We start from the raw sequence: 19,507 nt of genomic DNA on the forward strand, positions 1-19,507 counted from the left end.
TGCAGGGCATTAGCAATGATTGGTTTGCCCTTGTGAATGCATCCATCTGCGAATCGTGCCCTACTGCAGACAGATACAACTGAACGGAGAGAAAATCATCTAAAATGTAAGCTTTACAGTATGATTTCTAACTACTGTAGGTGTTCAACTAGAGACATAATTGGAAGCTTAACGTTACAGAAGTTTACATTCCTGATGGAACATGAATACAGCAAAGGAAACAAAAATTCTAACTTCATATTTTAGGGATAAAAAGACGTTTTTTTTTTTTTGCTGCTACTCTGCATTTGTCATTGATACAAATGAACACAATAATATATGGAAAGACTTCTGGGTACAGTCGAGGAAGGCTGGCCTGCATTCAACGCTGGCACTCAACATTAAATTAGCTCTCACTGAGTAAAAACACACACACACGCTGGCACACACAGTCATTAACCGCTACAGGAGGAATGCCTACCATCTGCTCTGACGTGATTGCAAAGACGAGGAATTCTTGAGAATCAAACCGACAAAGTGGATCGAGTGACTCCTCTGCCAAATATAAAGACTGTGTTTATCACATAATTACATTTCCACTTCTGCTGTGTTTATTGGCCTTACAAGTTTGAGCACATACAGCTTTGACAATCAAAGGCTTTCAAAAAAAAAAAGGTGGAATCAAAGTATTAGGAGGAAAGGCGACTGTGGGGTTGTTGAGTTTAACGGTCATGGTACTATTCTCAGTCACGCATTGAAGGAAAGTCGTGTTCCAGTTTCCCTCGATGTGTTTGTGGCAGCGTTTCAGACTTCACGATCAAAACATGAAATGGAAATGTGAGGAGGGTCGTCCTGTATTTGTTGTCTTTATTAATCAGAACACTTTTCTCAGTAATGCATCAATTGGCAGTCCTCTAACAAATCCCCTTAATATCTTTATTAGCTGTAAGCTTTTCAGGACATGCTGCTTTGGGCAGTGTTTGACCTTTGTAATGAATACTCAAAGACCAAAGACTGCATTTGTTGTTTTCAACAATCAGCAGATGAACTCCAGTCCAAAATTACAAAATGTGCTTGTAAACTTTACCAGTACCAATGTGAAGCCTTCAAAAGCTTTCATTGAGATGAAAAAGTCTGTCAGCTAATTAAGATTAATCATTCTTGTTTAACAATGAACACTGCGTGGCTCACTGTCATGCATCAGTAACATTCACCATTAAGAAAATCACTTGTTTGGAAATATTGTGCAGCTCTAATTGATTCTGATAGGTGTTTAATGACAAATATGATAAAGCCCCTTTGGCTTTCATGATTTTAAGTGAAAGAATAATGAGTCAAATGTGGGTCTGTTTTAGTGTTTGTTGATGACAAAGGGACAATGTCAGGGTATTTTTGATCTTTGAAGAACACTTGTTTTGGCACTTCAGTGTCCCATCCCTAAACCACTGTGGACACCTTTGAATCGACAGCTGTTTTCATATAACATGATCAATTCTACTAATTCCTGGCAGTGCATCACAGAGCACAAGCAGAGGAATGTCAATGAATTGACTCATCTGGTAAAACAAAGAATAATACTGGGTTTAGAGGTTTGATTTATTGCCATTTTTGAGAGGGTTTCTTTGCTGTACAAGAAGAGATGTCAGCTTTCATACTGTGTCAGTTTTGTTTTAACCACTATTTAATGCTGGCTTTGATTTTAACCATTAGAATTATCTTTGCCTGACCTAAAACATACTCCAACCCTAAGCAAGTGTTTTAGTTGTCTAAACTTAACCATGCCTTAGTTACCTGTAGTTTGTTAGTCATGACCATGATATTTCCCCAACCTTCACCATACCGCATTTGGCAAGTGTAGTTATTGTAGAAAGAAAGAACTTTCAAAACATTGGCATTGGCTGTTAAAAAAAGTTGTCATTTAATGTAATCTGGGATTTTGCAGAATCGTCAAGGTCATCAAGGTTGAAATAATAACTGTTAGTGAAGCATTTAAAAAGGACTAGCATGCACTTTTCTTTTGCTAAATTGCACGCCTGTGAATGGATAAAAACTCTTAAGCATGAAAGTCAGACACAGTAGCTACAAGCCCATCCAGTCCACCACCCCGACCTCTGCACCCTTACTTTCTCTTCATAAAGGGAAAACTACTTTGTGTGCTGCTGAATCGTCCAATATGGATGTAATTTCTAGGGATACTGGACTGATTATTCATACCTTTCAGCTGGATCTCCCAGAACAGTTGCAGAGCACACACCCTGCTAAAGGTCTTCCCTGATGCTTGATGTTAAGAGATGTGAGAGTCTTTCTTTAGTTCTCCACCAAGTATGTGGCTTAAAATTGCACAAGATGGTTTTAAAGTGATAGTGACTAGTAAAGGCCACATTTATCTGTCTGTTACATTTGTTCATCAGTGAATCAATATTGTGCACTCACTAACTGGCTAATTTTTCAAAACACGATCGTGAGCCAAACAGTTCAAACCAACAGTGTTTTTGTATCAAAAGAGACTAGCTGCCTTTCATTGCCTCTAGACAAAGCTGTACTACAAAAATGTGAAACCTCCTAGGGGTAATGGAGTAATATATTTTAGTGAAAAATATAAATTAATTATTTTGGTCACGAAAAAATGTTTCCTGGCAGACAAGCTAAAAACTTAATTTCAGAAATTGACTGGCAACTTTCCAGCTACAATCTCACTCTTCTAATCTTTAGGCAGGGAGCTCACCTAAAATCATTAGAGTATGCTAATTTCCTTCTTTAATTTTTCACCATGGCAACATTGAGTTTATTTTTATTACCAGCCAGTGGAAAATGACTGGACGGATATTAAGAAGGGAGTAGAGATGACCTGAAACAGAGGTCAAGTTGGACTCAAAGCCAACAGAAAACAGCAGAGGTTGTATACAGGCCTATATTCAGAGAACCATTAAGGGACTTTGAGACTACCAGAAGACTGTTTTAGCTGTTGATGTTCACCTTTCAAGGCTGCTGCAAAGGCAATCATAAAATAAACTATTTTGCCATTCTGGTAATGTACTGAAAGCAATTAGCCTGGGACACACTGCCTACCTCTACTTGAGCATGTGTGCGTCACTGAAATGCTGCGGCTCGCCTGCGTGTGGTTGCTGTCGCTGCTACTGTCAGCCCTATGTTTGACTTTGTCATCAATAATAGAATGTTTCATATCATTTCATTATAAATTTCATTTATATTTAGTTTAGACAGAAAAAGGTTAAGAAGCGTGTGCTCAAAGGTGAAAGCAGCTTTCTTTCTGATAGGCATGGTAGGGTCTGGTTGGGGCTACTTCTGTGTCAGCCACATACACCCCTCACACAGGACAGGTTTTTTTTTATCAATTATATTGATTATTCCACCACTTAAACCCCTGCTGTCACCACTCCAAGTGCAGAAAATCCTTCCAGACGACACCAAGTTCCTAAACAAGCCAAACACACTCCGACAAACGAACCTCCAAACTAACTGTGAGGAGGGAAACTGACAACAAATAAGGAAAATAACAACACCAAATATCTGTCTGGAAGCAGGTAACAACAGGCAGGAGTCCCGGTTTGAACTAATATCACAGAAAGAGAGCAGGAGTTGAGAAAAGAAGCTCCACCGACTCTCCGTGCTGGAGTTCCCTGCCTGAGAGGCTCCCTGCCCCGCCGTGCACTGTGCAGGCTGACCCACAGTGGTGACACTTAATATTTTTTTCATGTCTGTGACTACTATTCACTGGTCCACGGCTGAATTCACATAAATAAGTTTAAAAATCAGGCCTTCAAAATATTTATATGAAAAATATTCATGAAAGATAATGAGCACATTGTAAACTGTAGGAATTAATTATAAATATTATAATTAGTTTTTTCTCTAATAAGTTTTAATCACAATGTTAAAAACACGAGCAGAAGTTCTTAGCGATTTTTTGACACCGTGTTTGCATTTCAACTAACGTTGATAGAATTTGAGGACCCAATAAACCAACAGATCAGCGAACGTCAGGGTCTCTTGCCTTACTTTGAGAAACGCTGCTCTGAGTCTATCTGACAGCCTTGGTGGTCTGGAAACAACAAAGGGCCAAATTGAGTCAGTCAGTCAGACATTTGTTCCATCAATAATTAATGCCTCCCTGCTCTCCTCCCTCTGATCCTCTCAATCTATTTTCTATCACTGTTCTCTTTTTTTTTTTTTTACCCACGCAACTTCACATCAGTGTTTCTTCCTGCTTTTCTTTCTCCTATTTCATCTTCTTTTTCATCTCCTTTTCGCTCTCTGATGTCTTGTATACCTCTGTGTCCTAGATACCTTTCCTCTGTCCTTGTCTCATTTTCTACCTGCAACAAATGGACAATTTTTTTTATCTTCCTCCTTTGTCCACTGTCGTCTTATCCTTTGTATTTGTCTGATCTTGTATTAGTCTTTCTCCTTCCATTTTTCCATCATCTCCACCTATGTCTCTCTATTTTCTTTCCTTCCTATCTGTATCCCCTGGTTTCTCCCTCCCTCTCTCTCCTCAGGTCCAACAGCAGATAAATAAATGATGTCCAGGAAACTGTCTGTTTTTACAACACCGATACACACTCCTTCCTTTCTTTCCCTTCCCTCAAATCCCTCCTTCTTCTGCCCTTTTCCATTTTGTGAACACCCTCTTCCATCCCCCAAATCTCTTGTCTGTTGTCTCTCCTTGAAAAAAAAAAAGGAAAAAGAAAGAGGAAAGGATAGTAACTGCAGTCCTTTCAGGTCTAAATAAATCATAGCCAGGCACTGCCTGGCTTTTACAACACCGATCCTCCACTTTCATCCTGGCAGCCATGAAAGAGACAGTAGAGAGAGGAGGAAGCAAGAGAGAAAGAGACTATCTAAGGACATATGAGTAAAGGGAGCGGATATCAAAGGGAAGGGTGAATGTAAAAGTGTCTTTAGTCATATCCGGCTTTCTTCTTTCTTTGGGAAGCAAAACTCTTCTGTGAAAGTGAGGCATAAAGGTTAACAGGAACTCAAACAGGTTTACTCCAAACTCCATGTAAACTGTTCATGGCTTATAAAACAGAAATTAGCTCTTGGATCTGCACCTATAACTCATCGAGAAGACTCAGCTGTTGTACTTCAGTTTTAACCTGTGTATATTTTATTTTACAGGTTGCATAGTGATGCTTTAAAATGTGTACATACATGTAAACACTCTCTGCATCTCAAAGGTGCTACAGAATATTATATACTCATGACAAAAAAGGGAAAATAGGCAGTAAAAAATGTATGGAACTAAATGTTAATAACAAAGTACCAAAAAATTAGGAATACAATACATTAAAGATGCATTCCTATTTTGTACTATTCATTCCTAATAAATGGCTATCAAGATGTCCAACAAAGATTAATGTTTTACTCTAAGCTGCATTGGCAAATTTAGTGAATTTTTCATGTGTCAAATATTTTATAAATCCAATTCTTTTCATTGTCTCTAATTTTAACATGTTGTCTTATTAAATAAAAAAAACCTCTCATCACTTCCCTCTTTTTCCAGAAAACAATTATAACAAGATTAATGAAACTAACAAACTAAAATCCATTTAACATTTTCAAAATGAGCCCGATGCCCCAATATTCAGCTCTGACTTGTTACCACTGACTCCTGTGAAACATATTAAGCAGCTCAGATAAAGCCTAGTCTACCAAGAAACAGCGGCTAATTAAAAATGACTAGATTAATTAATGTGGAGATTCGTTAGTGGCACACACACAGCACAGTGCTTCTTTCAATTAGCATGACGCATACACACACGGATGGCTGAAACACATGCACCCACAACATGCATGCACCCATTTGCCTGCAAGCTTATACGGTCACTTATATTCCTGCATTTTCTATCTCATGATTGCAAACAGTCACTGAAATACCGAAAAGTCACACACATACACACACACACACACATTTGGACTTCTATACTTGGACTTACTATATTTTGGATCAATGTTGGACCCAATGTTACCTAAACTAGGACATCAAATTGTTTTTTATTATTGATTTATGTTGATTATTCTTTCAATTAATTCATTAATTGTCTAAGAAGCAATAACCAGCAAATGTTTCCCATTATTGCTCAATAAGTAACTTAACCGTTGACTGACTAATCGATTAATCGACTCATATTTTATACATTACACCATCCTTGCAGTTTTTTACGATTGCTTACACACTAAAATTAAAAATAAAACACAGTTAGTGAAACCTGACACTCAAGGAGTAAAACCTCAGCCCAGACCTGCACAACTATTAGCACATTCTCAGCCTCACACTTTTTGCAAAACACTAAAAACACTTCTCTACATTAGACACAGAAATCTAACATGATGTCACTTCTTTGCCTTTCAAAATACCACACCTATGAACTAATTGATCAAACACGGTAAACTCACCAATCAGGCGTTAGCATTATTAAAAGGCAAGAGGTAAGTGTACCTGTCTTCAACAAAAATGGAAGGCAACATTGCAATAAGATGAAGAGGAAGAGGGGGAGCAAGGATGAGAGGTAGACCTGGAGGAGGTTAACATTGATCAACCATGTTGTAAACCATGGGTTGACATTGAGAGAGGCTGGACAGAGAGTTCAGCCTAACCTCAGCTGATATATTGTTGCAGTTATTTGGACATTTCGTCAAGTGAAAAACAACTTTTCTCTACTGTCTATAGTAAAATCAGTACAATGTAGCCTGCTATATTCACTACATCAATGCTTTTTGGTACCCATTCACTGCATGCCATGTTGTACGCTGTCCTATTACATCTTACATGTATTTTGATTGGTCAACATGGGATTGAGGGTCACAAACGTCAAGGAGGAAGGGGCCCCATATTCTCAGAGGAACGATAGAAAGCTATCCTAAATATGGTTTTGGCTAACTATGCGATACATCTCAGAGAAATTCAAGCAAACATCCTCAATGACCACACAGTTTTCAATAACGTCCATCAGGTCTCTCTGTTGACACTGGTGCGAATCCTTAAAAAACATCACATACAGATGAAACAACTCTACCAAGTGCCATTTGAAAGAAATTCTGAGAAAGTAAAGTAAAACCTCATTGGCCACAGAGCTATTTTGAATGTCCCGGGCCAACGTGGTGGTAAAATCACAATGTGCGCTGCAATCATGTAGACTGAGGTCTTCTACTACCATGCCAACTTAGATCCTTACAAAGCGGCCCACATACTCACATACAGACTACAAAACATCATCACAGCGGAAGACCAAATGGATGCAGAGCAGATGAGATACATTGTCATCTGGGACACCAATCTGCTCTGGTCCAAAACTGGTTTCATCAACATCCACAATTTTCACTCCAATACCTCCCACCATATTCTCCCTTCCTTAACCCCATTGAGGAGTTTTTTTCAGCAGGGCAGTGGAAGGTTTACAATCTCCAGCTGTAAGTCAGGATCCCTCTCATTCAAGCCATGAAGGAGGCCAGCGACCACATTGATGCAGGATCTGTGCAAGAATGGATTCGCCATTCAAGAATATTCTTCCCTCGCTGTCTTGAAAGAGAGGATGTGCACAATATGCTACGGTCAGATCGAGCTAGGTGAAGAGATGATGCTTAGGGTTTTTTTTAATTCATGCTTTCTTTTTTGTCTCCACAAATGTTTTTGCTGTGTTTATATACCTAATTTTATTTAGAATATATTTTGTTCTGACTTTCAGTGCGAAATGCAACCATTGGGAATGCATGGATGTATTGACTGATTTTACAATGCGGAAAGAAAAAAATATTTTTATCAGTGTGCAGTACTGGTCTTGCGTGTTGTGTTTGGTCAATATATTCACGTACTTTACTCTAACAATATCTTACCCAGACTATAACATTAGAAAAGGAGATGTTAAACATGTTTTCAATTGATCACAGCAGTGTGTAACTGGTTCAAACAGAATAAGATTATATGAACCATGAATGTGCCATACAGTGACAAAATTAGCTTATTACATATTATTGTATAGTTTTGAATGAAGCCTTTCATTTTGCAGAAGAGCTGAGCTGTTCTGCTACTTGTGTGTGTGTGGTTGTGTGAATTGTGTGTAGTGTTTTGACATAATGAGCCCTGTTTTCAAAATCATGCTTAAGCAATTGTAAAAAACTGTTATCTAAAGCTAAACCTTAACCCTAAAACCAAGTCTTTTGACATGACAACCAGCCAAAATGCCCTCACTTTCCAAAAATGTCCTCACTATAAAGGTCTGAAACACAAAATTGTCCTCATAATGATAGAATTGCAAGAGCACACTCACACGCACACACTTTCACAGTTGTGTACCCAGGTGCTCGCACACACACACACACACACACACACACTTACCTGATGGTGCAGTCACATGACCTCCAATCACTGTTATCTCTATCATCCCATTATGTACTACGGTCACGAAATCAACCCCAAGAACTGAACAGATGGGGTTGCGTCTGTGTTTGTGTGTGTGTGTTTGTCTGTGTGTGTGTGCATGTCTGTGTGTAGGCATATGTGTGAATACGCATACATCTGTGTGAGTGTATATGCGGGTGTTAAGACTCTTGAAATGAAGATCAGTCCAGTGGCAGAATTGCTTACTGTCATTCATGCCCTTTGCACATATGCACAAACACACATAACACAAACACACACACACACAAACAGACACACACACCTGCCTTTATTAAAACGTCACATTCAGTGAATATACTGTGTGCTGTCATGCTGTCTGCTGTGAATGGGAACGGCTGCGTATTTACAGTGAATTGTAAATCCTGCCGAGCACTCAGCTGTCAGAGTCTTATGAATTGCTAATATGTTGTATCTCACGCTGCCGATCCCCCTCTATCTGCCCCCTATCACTTCCATTGTGCGCTAAGCAAAAAGTGAGGCAGGGCAGTCAAAAAAAGCTAACTTTGCTAAAAGGAAATAAAGGGTAGCAATAAAAGAATCAGAACAAAAGAAAGGTGAAAATGAAACGATTTCTTGCAGCATTTCAAGTAAATCCAAGCTGATATGATGCAAAACAGTGTAAAAAACAAACTTGTGAATCTATTTGATCACTCATATGAGCTGTGAGAGTGTTTTATTTGGACTGTATGTGGTTCACAGTGTAAGCTGCCATGTATTGAACCATTTCCACTGTATCCTCTGCTCTCTTTAATCATTCATGTGAACACATTAGGCAGCACCAGGCTGCACCGAGAACAATCACACCACAACAGCAGGATACTCATGAAGATGGGTCTGATACTGTTGGGAATCTCATTGCGCTTGTACCTTACAAATACCCAGGGTCTATATAATAAAATGTTTTTTAACCTTAATCATGATCCCATCATACTGTCAAACAAGAAATATTTCAAGAAACTGCACATGATTATACATTATCATTTATAATACAAAGTGGAGTTCATTTTTTCTATAAAGTATTTTGTTTCCATTACATAGGAAATTGGTAAAAGAACACATGTACAGAGTTTGGCATTAACAAAGATTTTTCATTAACTGCAGCTCTGGTTTGTATCATATCCTGACTACAAATTTTGTGCATTTCACATAATGGTCACTGGTTTTAATGGTCTGTCTCCCACAATGTTGCTTGGTAAGTAGATCTTTATGTGATAATGAGACATTTCCTCCATAAGCAACCAATTAGAGTTCTGTTCTTCATTTGTGCTGCTTAACTGAAGAAAATAAATCTGATTATTGTCAGAATGTGTTTAAAACCAGAAGAATCATCAAAATGTTACAAAGCTACAGAAACTTTAGGGCGCTGCTATCAATATTTGTTCTTCTTGGTGTCTTTCTAAGGACCTCAACCATATCCACTGGTAATGATCAACCAGCCATTCACTACTGGGACAGACAGACGACTTTGGGACAGTGCTGTCAGCCTTCTCCTCTTCTTCTGCTTTCATTTTTTTCCCTGTCACCCTGTCCTTTCCTCTGCTGCCTTTGCTTCTCACCCTCTATTCTGGCTGTGTCTTTCTTTGTCTATGTTCTCCCTCTTTCTCTTTGTCTCTGCCTTATTTGCTATAGAGTTTTGCCCTCTGATAAACACACTCAGTATTAATACCACTAACCTTTTCACCTCTCAGCATCATATAGCAGAATATGGGTGCATTGCCAACAACCCTGCAGACAAATAAACCAATGCTTGTGCCAACCACAAAGAAAAAAAAAAGATCATGTTAACCTTTTTCCAGCTATGTTTTTCACAAAATTATGACTTGACCCTATAACCTTCATATATTTTAGCACAAAATAGTTCAGTTGTTGCAATAGAGCAAACGCAGCTAAGGACACATTTGTGCGCATACACACTAAGTGTGGAGAGAGTCGACACTGTTCCCCAACACAACCTGGCACTGCACAGTTGCCAGTCACCCCTCTGAGCATAGTGATAAATGAGCAGCTCTAAAAATGTGGACAGATAAGATGCACAAACTTGTGTACACTCACACACACACACACAGACACACACACACACACACTCAATCACAAACACAGCTGGAAGCAAACACGCAAGACCATTAACATATTCCCATATGCAGAGGGAATCACCCACATGCACTAACGCACATAATGCAGGAAAAGCACAAACCACAGCAGGTGGCAGACACACTGTTTGCGTGTGTGTATGTGTGTATCGGTCTATTGTATGTCAAGGACGAACCATTTGCTGCTGAATTAACAGGTACTCTAGGCTTCATCCTTACAAGCAATGTGCAAAAGTATTTAGACATGCACCTCAGCGCTCACAGACTTACACAAGGATATTGCTACAGATAATTCACACATCGGAACACACAGGGGAACTACATTTTCTTTACAAAACCATCTTAAAGTTAAAGCTTTTCTTATATTCAGGACACACATCAGATGCTTATCACGAGGAAGATAAAAAATTAGATGGGAAAGTAAATGAAGGAGAAAGAATGACGGATGGCATGCGAGAAGGAGAAAGGAGAGGAGAGAAAAGGTGAGGAGAGAAAAGGAGAGGAGAGGAAAGGAAAGGAGAGGAGAGGAAATTTTTTACATGAAAAGAAAAAAGAAACATGAAAGCACAAACAAACAGAATAAGACCAAACAAAGCTGATAGCGAGAGGAGGAGAGTGCAGGACAGATGCCTGCTTCTCAGACAACACAGGAACAGGGGGAGAGAGGCAAAGAGGGGATGAGAGGAGGTAGAGGAGGAGGAGGAGGAGAGAGAAGGAGCCAGAGTGAGAGGACCGGGGTTTTTCTCTACTTACAGAATCTCCAGATCGCGCAGCGCTCGGAAAGCTCCATCTTCGATGCAGCTGATGTGGTTGCTGTCCAGTTGCCTGCACCACGCATACAAACACACACACACGCAGACAAATACACACACACACACACACACATACACACACAGATGAGAGAGAGATGGGAGAGAGTCAAGCGCAAGTCTGCAAGGTCCGCTTCGCTGTGGGAGGGACTAACAAAAAGACTGGTTGCGTGAATGAGGATGTGTGCATATGGGGGTGTGTGTGAGGTGATACCCCAGTGGTGGGCTTAAAGTAGCAGGTAGGAGACACCGGTGCTAACTCTCTCTCCCACACACACTCCCGTACACCACACTCACACTCTAGGGATGCCCAGTCCAGACGATAGCACAACAGCTAAGGTTAAGTCTCTCACCTCAGTGCTGATATGGCCAGCCCTGAGGAGAGGAGGAGAGGAAAAAGAGAACGCGAGTGAGGAGACCGGTGCGCTGAAGTGGCCTGCCTGGCGTCAGCCTATCACCTCCCTCCCTTGCCGCACGCCCAGCGCACACTGGCCACCAGGAGAGAGAGAGACGAGAGAGGTAGACACAGTGAAGAAGAGAGCGAGCAAGCCGTAGCTACTAAAGCCCACCCTGCTTGTCTGTTCTGTAAATATTAATTGCATTTTCTCCTCTCCCACCCCTCCTTTCCTATCCTCCTCCCCATGTCCTCTTTTATTCTTTTTTTTTTCTTCTCTCTGTAGTGAAAGAGGGAGTAATTTCATTACATTAGGCCAGCCAATCCATTAAGGGCCTTTTACCGGCTCTGTCACTGAAACAATTTCATTAAAAGGAAAGCCTCCGTAAATCAACCTACAGTCACGACTCTGCCTCTCTTTCCCGTTCTTCTTCCTTCCTTCCTCTCCCTCTCTCACCCTCCCTACTCTTCCTCTCTCACCCTCCCTCCTCCTCCCCGACTTGTTTGACGCCTCGTTCGCCGGACTCCCAGATGCACCCTGTGCCCCACCGTCATCCATCCTTTGCTTTTACTTTAATTTGCTCGGCTCTAGGTATTCAACCCCCTTCCCCACCGCCATCCATCCCTCCATCCCTCCATCCATGAACCCAACAACCCTGAAAACCTCCACTCCTCCCTCCCTCCCTCCTTCCCATCCATCCATTCCTCTCTCTCTCCTCCCCTTTCTCTTCTTCTTCTTCTGCGGAGGGGCAGATGGATGGATTGCAGATGGAGAGATACAAAGGGCAGACATTTAGAAGTATCTCCTTGTTTTTTCTCTTTCTTCTTTTTTTTTAACTTACCCGGGAAGGATGAGTGGCATTTAGCCTGTTACACAGACACTCGGGCAGACAGGTGGACACACACACACACACACACACAAAGATATATGACAGAAAAGAAGAAACCAAACACAAGACACACACACACACACACCTAGAGAAACACAGTTAGAGGAGGACATGAAATCATAACAATCAACAAACAAAAATGCCCTCGTGGACACACACACACACACAAACACACAGACACACAAACATATACACACACACACATACACGCACACACAGCGTGGCTAGTTACTGTCTGCTCTCCAGACACTAGAAGATAAAAGCATATCACTCCACCTTAACCTTCTCCTCCTTGTCCCCTTCCCCATCTCATCCATCCCTAATCCTTTTTTTCTTTGACTTCTATCCTCCCCTCTTCTTTTTTCTCCCCCTTGTTTCCAAGCATCCGTCTTCTGTTGTCTCCCACTCTCCATTCATAATCCATTTTTTTCTCCCTCTAGTGCCCTCTCGTCTTCTCTCATCCCTGAATCCCCTTCACCTTTTCTCTTCTCACACTCCATCTATCCATCACTAATCCATTTCTTCACCCTGTTTTCTTTTATCAACCCTTTAAATCTCCTTTTCTTCTTCTCTACATAGCCTCTGTGTTTTCTCGGCACTGCAGCACCTGTTATATCAGTCATGTGAGCTTTTAACCCTGAGGATGGTGGTTTCCAAAACAGGAGCTGAGTTTTTCTCTGTAGGGCAACAAAAATCACATCAAGGCTTTGGGAGTAATGCATTTTTTGGTACGTTTTTTTTTTTTTATATGTGCATGTTAGTGTGAGGGTGCAAGGGGAATTTGAAAAGTGTATTTACTAAAATACACCAAGTGCACCTCAATACTGTATGTAGCTGCATTCCAGGAAGCAGCCGGTCAAAGTAAGGCGCTATTGTGGTGACAAAATAAATGTGAAAAACAAACATTTAAAGTTAGCGTTTGCCTTAAGCTTAATTGTCTTATCTTATTTGAACTTCTGCAAAAATCTTTTTTTCTTCTTTGACTAACACTACTGCAGGAGCTCGCGAGCCAAACAGCATAAAGTCACACACAGATAAAACCAGGAAACACTACCATACAAAACCACCGCAATCGTCTTTGTTTTATCTATTTATTCTCGTCTTTTTCAAATGTTTTGTGTGTTGGAGGCAGCTGTGACGTGCACAACAGGGTCATAAAAAGTAATTCACTGCGCAGTACAGCAAAATACATTTTTCATGTATTCCTACCTGATATTGACCAGCTGCTGGTGGTTAACAGTTGGCACGAATTCAGTTTGGACTCAAGACAGTAAATACCAAACAACTCTGTGCCCACAGGCCAGGTTTGGCTCGCAACATAATTATTTTCGGCCCTCCAAAGACTTCCAGAGACTAATGAGATGTTTTGATCTGCTTTGATGCAATGCAATTATATTTTAGAGGTGATTTAGATAAGTTGTTTACCGCCTTGTCATGCGTGCTTGATTAATTGAGCATGATTTGTAAAGATCTGTAAGATCATTAATGTGGAGCACTAAACAAGTATTCTGTTATATAACATAATAAAAGAATAGACTGATAGGCGTGTGTGCTCTTGTTTAAAGCCATGTTTTGAGTCAAAGATTTTTTTTTTCCCCCTTTTTGCATACTTGTTGGAAAGTGAGCTGTGAGTGTGAGCATCTGTTTAATGACTGGACTCTTAAATATAGTGAGTCTGGGGATCATACAAACATATGGCTGTGCCATGTTTGTGTTTTAGGTAATTAAAAGGCATGTTTGTTCTTCGTTTTTTTGAATGCAAACTGGCACACACAGTCTGATCAGCCATATGGGGATGCATGGCTCTGCCAAAGTTGACTGTAGTTTATAAGGCCATTCTATTTTTGGTACTGCTCTTTTTTTGTAACACAGAATATTAAGCATATGGATAGAGTTGTGTCACTCTAGAGAACAAAGGTCTGTTAAAGTCTTTGCCAATTCATTCATCCGGTAAGACAGCTGTGAGAGTGTCCTCCCTACAGAACGACAACGTCAGTTCAATAGTTAAAAGGATGTTTACGCAATCCTGACATGTGATCTCTTATGGCATTGAGCACAGTGACTATCCTCTCAAAGTGTCAAAAGTGTAAAGAGTGGGATGTTGTTACAGTACCCCAAAATCACTTAGGGAAGAAGTCAGGGTGACTTATTGGGTGTATGTGTCTTTGAAAATGGAGACTGTGGTTCACATCCTGTCATCTACCAGCAATCAACATTGTTTTTTATACCATGACCATGATATTTTGATAACCCTGATCAGCTAATTATTTCAGCCTTGAAGAAGTCTATGCAAAAAAGAGACTAAAACTAGATTTTAAACCCTGCACACCTCCATTCACATGATTTTAATGTCACCTCAGCGACTCGAAATTCACCTGTAATTTTACAGGATTGTGTTTTTATTTTTTTATTTCTATAACATATTATCACCATTCTTCAGAAACATAACACATCTGTAATTTTTCCAGATTTGAAAATAACCGGTGGATTCATATTGGCGGCCATGTACTTCATCTTCCACCCTCATCCACAGTAAACGATTCCATCATCTGTGATATGATTGGATTTCTCCGACAGCTTTGTTCACCAAGCACCCTGATTAGCAGTGACATGATTGGTATCAATCTGGGATGAGAGTGTACTTTGTGCGTCTGTGTGCATGTGTGTTCTCTATATGCCTGCCATTGTGTTGCATTCAAAGTCCTTGCGTGTGTGCGTGTGTTTTTATGTGTTCAGATTACAGATGTTTGTTACGGGGGATAGAACGGGGGTCCAAAATTTAATTTCCTTCCATATAATTAGTTAGTGTGTTTAATCATGTCTATCATAAGGCCTATTGGCAGACCAGACTGATTCAATCCTTCCCTCTGCTACCATCTGGAGCTATGGGGAGATACACACACACACACACATACACACACACACACACACAGCAGCCCTGCTGTTCTATGAATCCATCAGTGAGCAACCACTACTGACTGAGTAATTAATGAAAGGACAGAGGAAGGAAAGGAGAATACACTAGCTGTGTTTCCATCCAATGCTCAACAAATAATGCTTCATCAAATGTTCAGCTGGAAATTACAAAGAATGTTTCTCATTTTCCTGAAGCAGAACATTTTTGTTGATAAATAAATTACACAATGAATAGTGATGGAAACACGCTGGGAACACATTGAATAAATAGTGCTGTGTTATGGCTCATTTTATTACTACAAGACATCAATTGATCACTTTGTATGTTTTGGTAAAATGTAGCCATTGTGTGGTGAATGGCAACAGAAACAACCACTTTCCAAAATAATTGAAAGCCTCTTTCAGGTTTATTTGATCAACACAGCAGATAGAAACTAATCCAACATGCTTCTTACAACAAAACAAATGTAATGCTGCGAAAAGTGTGCATTGCATTTATGACAGTTACCTTGTGCTCACACTTGCAGGGACTTCTTGTTTTGTGGGAAAACTGATTTGCTGATGGGCTATATTTATAAATTTGACTTTCTGATGTGGAACATTTTTTCTTCTGCTAAGAGCACAATCTTCCATCTTCCATTTTAACTGTTGTAAGGAACTGACTGATTGACAGGAGCTATACTCAAAAGAAATATTACAGCTGAAAAACATTTGGTGACCAAAACTTCTCATCTCTGATTCTTATTTACACAAATTTTGAGTCTGCTCACCTGTCTAAGTCACATAACTGAAATCTCCCCACCAGCCCAACCATTTTCTGTCACTTTTTGTCTATCAAGTGAAACAATCATGTCTCTTGTCTTGCCAGTCTGAGCGCAAGTTTAGATAGAAAGATGCCAAGAAAGATGAGCAATGAGCAGATGAGCAGATTAAAAGAAGTCACTGGGTTAAATGGGTTGAGAGGAAAGACTAAGAGAAGGAAGGAGAGAATGGTATAAGAATGTGGGCAGATAAAAGACAGAGCAAGAGAGGAGTCAGCAGAAATGGTAAAATGATTCAAAGAAAAGGAAGAGGGGAGTGAATAATGGGGAAATACAAAGAAGTTACAGAAGTAAGGAAGAAAGGTAGGAGACATGCAGCGAAACAGAAATGAAAAAAAGTAGAAGGCTGGGTCTGATTAATGCAGGGTGGATGGACATCTGCAATGGCTGCCACTGCATGTAGCCGTAATGCAGTAAATGAGGATTTGTACAATACAGGGTAGGTATTGTCTTGCAAATGATGGGTCTGCTTTTAGTGATGTTCAAGGTTACAGGAACTCATGTCATGTTTTCCACATAATTATAAGTCCACCTCTGTTGACTGTGTTCCAGACTGAGATTGGTACATGCAGTCAAGGACATCAAGAGGCTTTCCAGCTCCGTATTTTTTTGCAAATAGTGCTGTATCAAATTAGAAAAGCTGAATGTAAACTTGTCTGAAGTGAGTGGATTTTTTGGGTTTTTTTTTTTTAACTCTGTTAACAAGGAAAATAAATGGTGAAAAGAGATGGAAACATTTGTCTAATGGTAAAGTTCATGTCCCGTAAAGGAAACTTTGCGAAACTGTAGAATCTACTTTGAAGGTCTTTTGGAGAACACAGAAGTGTTTTTTCTACTGTAGCTGAAACTAACTACTACCCTTCAAAAGTGTGAGTTTACAGATTTGTTACATCAAATAATATATCTATCATAGTGATTTTGCAAAATACAACTGTTTAGCTAAATATGTGACAATTTTTACAGAGCTATTAATGTTTACTCTATCCTGTCTCAGTTGGTTACTACCTTTATTGAATTAGCCACATTCTGCCATTTAGGGAAGTAAGTAAAGAGCAAAGAATAGATGGGAATTTATGTAAAATATTTGTGGAAGCTGGCTGTTATGTCTTCATTATTCTTTCCCAACAGTCCTTGCAAATTGTTGCAAGGCAAAGTACATCCGGTGGGGCAAGAAATTACATGGTGAAGTGTGTGCACCTTATTCCTCCTGGTGTCACCTTCATTTAAAGATGTTCTGCCCTAAAAATGATGCCCATTATCAATCTTTTTTTGTATATTTATATAGTATATATCACACACACTCTTGCTAGATATATGTCTGGTTCTAGCTGTCAGTTGTTGGAATTGTGGTAAATAACTGAAGGCAAACATCTGCAGTGACAGAGACACACAACAGTGCAGGTCAGAAACTCGTGTGTGTGCATGTGCACGCAGCCGACACAATGTTCTCACCTCTCTCTAAGGCGCTGTAGTCATAATTCAAACAAACGGCCATCCTGCACTGCATTGTGGGTAGGGAAGCGTGAAGCGTGGAGGCGTTTTATGAGGGAGAAGAGAAAGGAGAGGATGACAGGAAGGAGGAAGGTAAAGAAGTAAAGCCACGGGGTGGGTTTTATTGTACAGTTGTATTGTTTGGAGAAATTACACATTACATTTTCTGAACACATTCTGCCAAAGCACCTAAAGGTACTGGGAGTGTGTAGATGTTGAGCATGGGTGGACCCAGTGGGAAAAATGAATTAAATTTTATCACAAAAAAAAGTGGGTAAGAGAGAGAGAAGGCAGGCAGATGGAAAACAAGGTACAATATGAGGACGTGATGGCTACAGAAGATAAAAAGCATGTCTGTGTGGGCACTGAGGTGTAATGTGAGGGCATATGAAACAGCTGTACCTTATCTGATGCGTCCATGCTTCTCTGTAATCCAACTACAGCTATATGCCTCCCAGTGTGAGTGACTCACATGTGTTAGGATTTAAGCGTGACTACGACTGTACACATACAATATCTGTGGTTGATCACATTTATCTTTGCTTTTCTTCCTCTCTTCACTGTAAGCAGAGAGTGTAACAGAAGCTAACTACTGAATATTGTTGCATAGCTTTCAAGAAAAAAAATGTTTAAATAGTCGTCTGATAGAATCCCTACACATTATGATGTAGCACCCATTTCTCTCTCTATGATTTCAAATATTTTGCGGATCATGCTTCATTCATTCAGGTGGGTGGGGTTTACTGCATCTGGCCAGTAGAGGTTGTTGTAAATTATCACTCACAGAGTATGATTGTGTAAACTTTATGTATGACAGTTAACATTTCAAAATGCCAGTTTATATTTTATGCAGGTGGTTCTTACTATAACTCTGGTGGGAAGGGAAAGATGTGTCATTTTCAACACATGAATTTTGAATTGAATTCAAGAGGAAACTACTACAGCTTGAGTCTGAATTCAATGCGGAAGTATCTTAAAGTGCAACGCCATTGACGGCCATTGCTAATTGACTCCCATTTAAAAAGCGTCAACTTCTCTCTAGAAATACTCAATCACTCTATGAAAAAATGTATAGATTATGCTCTCAATTGTTAAATTCGGGCTGTCTAGTAAGTGTGCTGGGGGTCATTTTGGAAATTATTGCTCTGTTGATAAGATTTGAAGACTTAGTTCAGACTGTCATCAGCTCTGCATGAATAAATGCAGCCCTCCCATTCTTATTCAAAATAACACAATCATTTTGAGACTGCTCTAGGCAACTTTTAATATAGGAAGCCCAAAAGGGCAGTGACTATCAGGATGATTTAAATATTAAGAAAACATTTAAATTCAGTGAACTGTTTACCCCATGGCCTGAAATGTATTCTTTTTGTCTTATGGGGGTGGAAGTGATGCAAGTCGGTTTTCTGGTGATGGAGAGCTCGCTCGACGCTCAAGGCTACTTTTGTATTTCTCGCTCATGTTTCGATTTGTAACTCCCTGTGTGCAGAAGGACCTTGCCACCAGCGCTTGCACATGACACACATTATGGGGGAAAAAACTGTGATTCCATGGCATCTTGTTTTTCAAAAGGGACTGGACACTTTTCCCTGCTGCATCATGACTTTGTGATAAGCTCAGGAGAAGCGTCGGAAGCTTAAACGTACACAGGTGTGGTTAACATGATGATTTTTGTGGCAAGGCGAGGCAAGACAA

At 40.0% G+C, this 19,507-nt stretch overlaps 1 protein-coding gene across 1 annotated transcript in view; it reads right to left on the reverse strand.

Moving 5' to 3' along the window:
- Nucleotides 1-19,507, reverse strand: part of slit3 (slit homolog 3 (Drosophila)) — a 261,454-nt gene that overhangs the window by 97,542 nt on the left and 144,405 nt on the right. The window contains exon 6 of the mRNA XM_044364021.1: nt 11,245-11,316. Within this exon, the coding sequence (XP_044219956.1) occupies nt 11,245-11,316 (72 nt within the window). The remainder of the gene's footprint in view (nt 1-11,244; nt 11,317-19,507) is intronic.

Source organism: Thunnus albacares, chromosome 10 (assembly GCF_914725855.1).
Source record: "Thunnus albacares chromosome 10, fThuAlb1.1, whole genome shotgun sequence".
Classification (NCBI taxonomy): Eukaryota; Metazoa; Chordata; class Actinopteri; order Scombriformes; family Scombridae; genus Thunnus; species Thunnus albacares.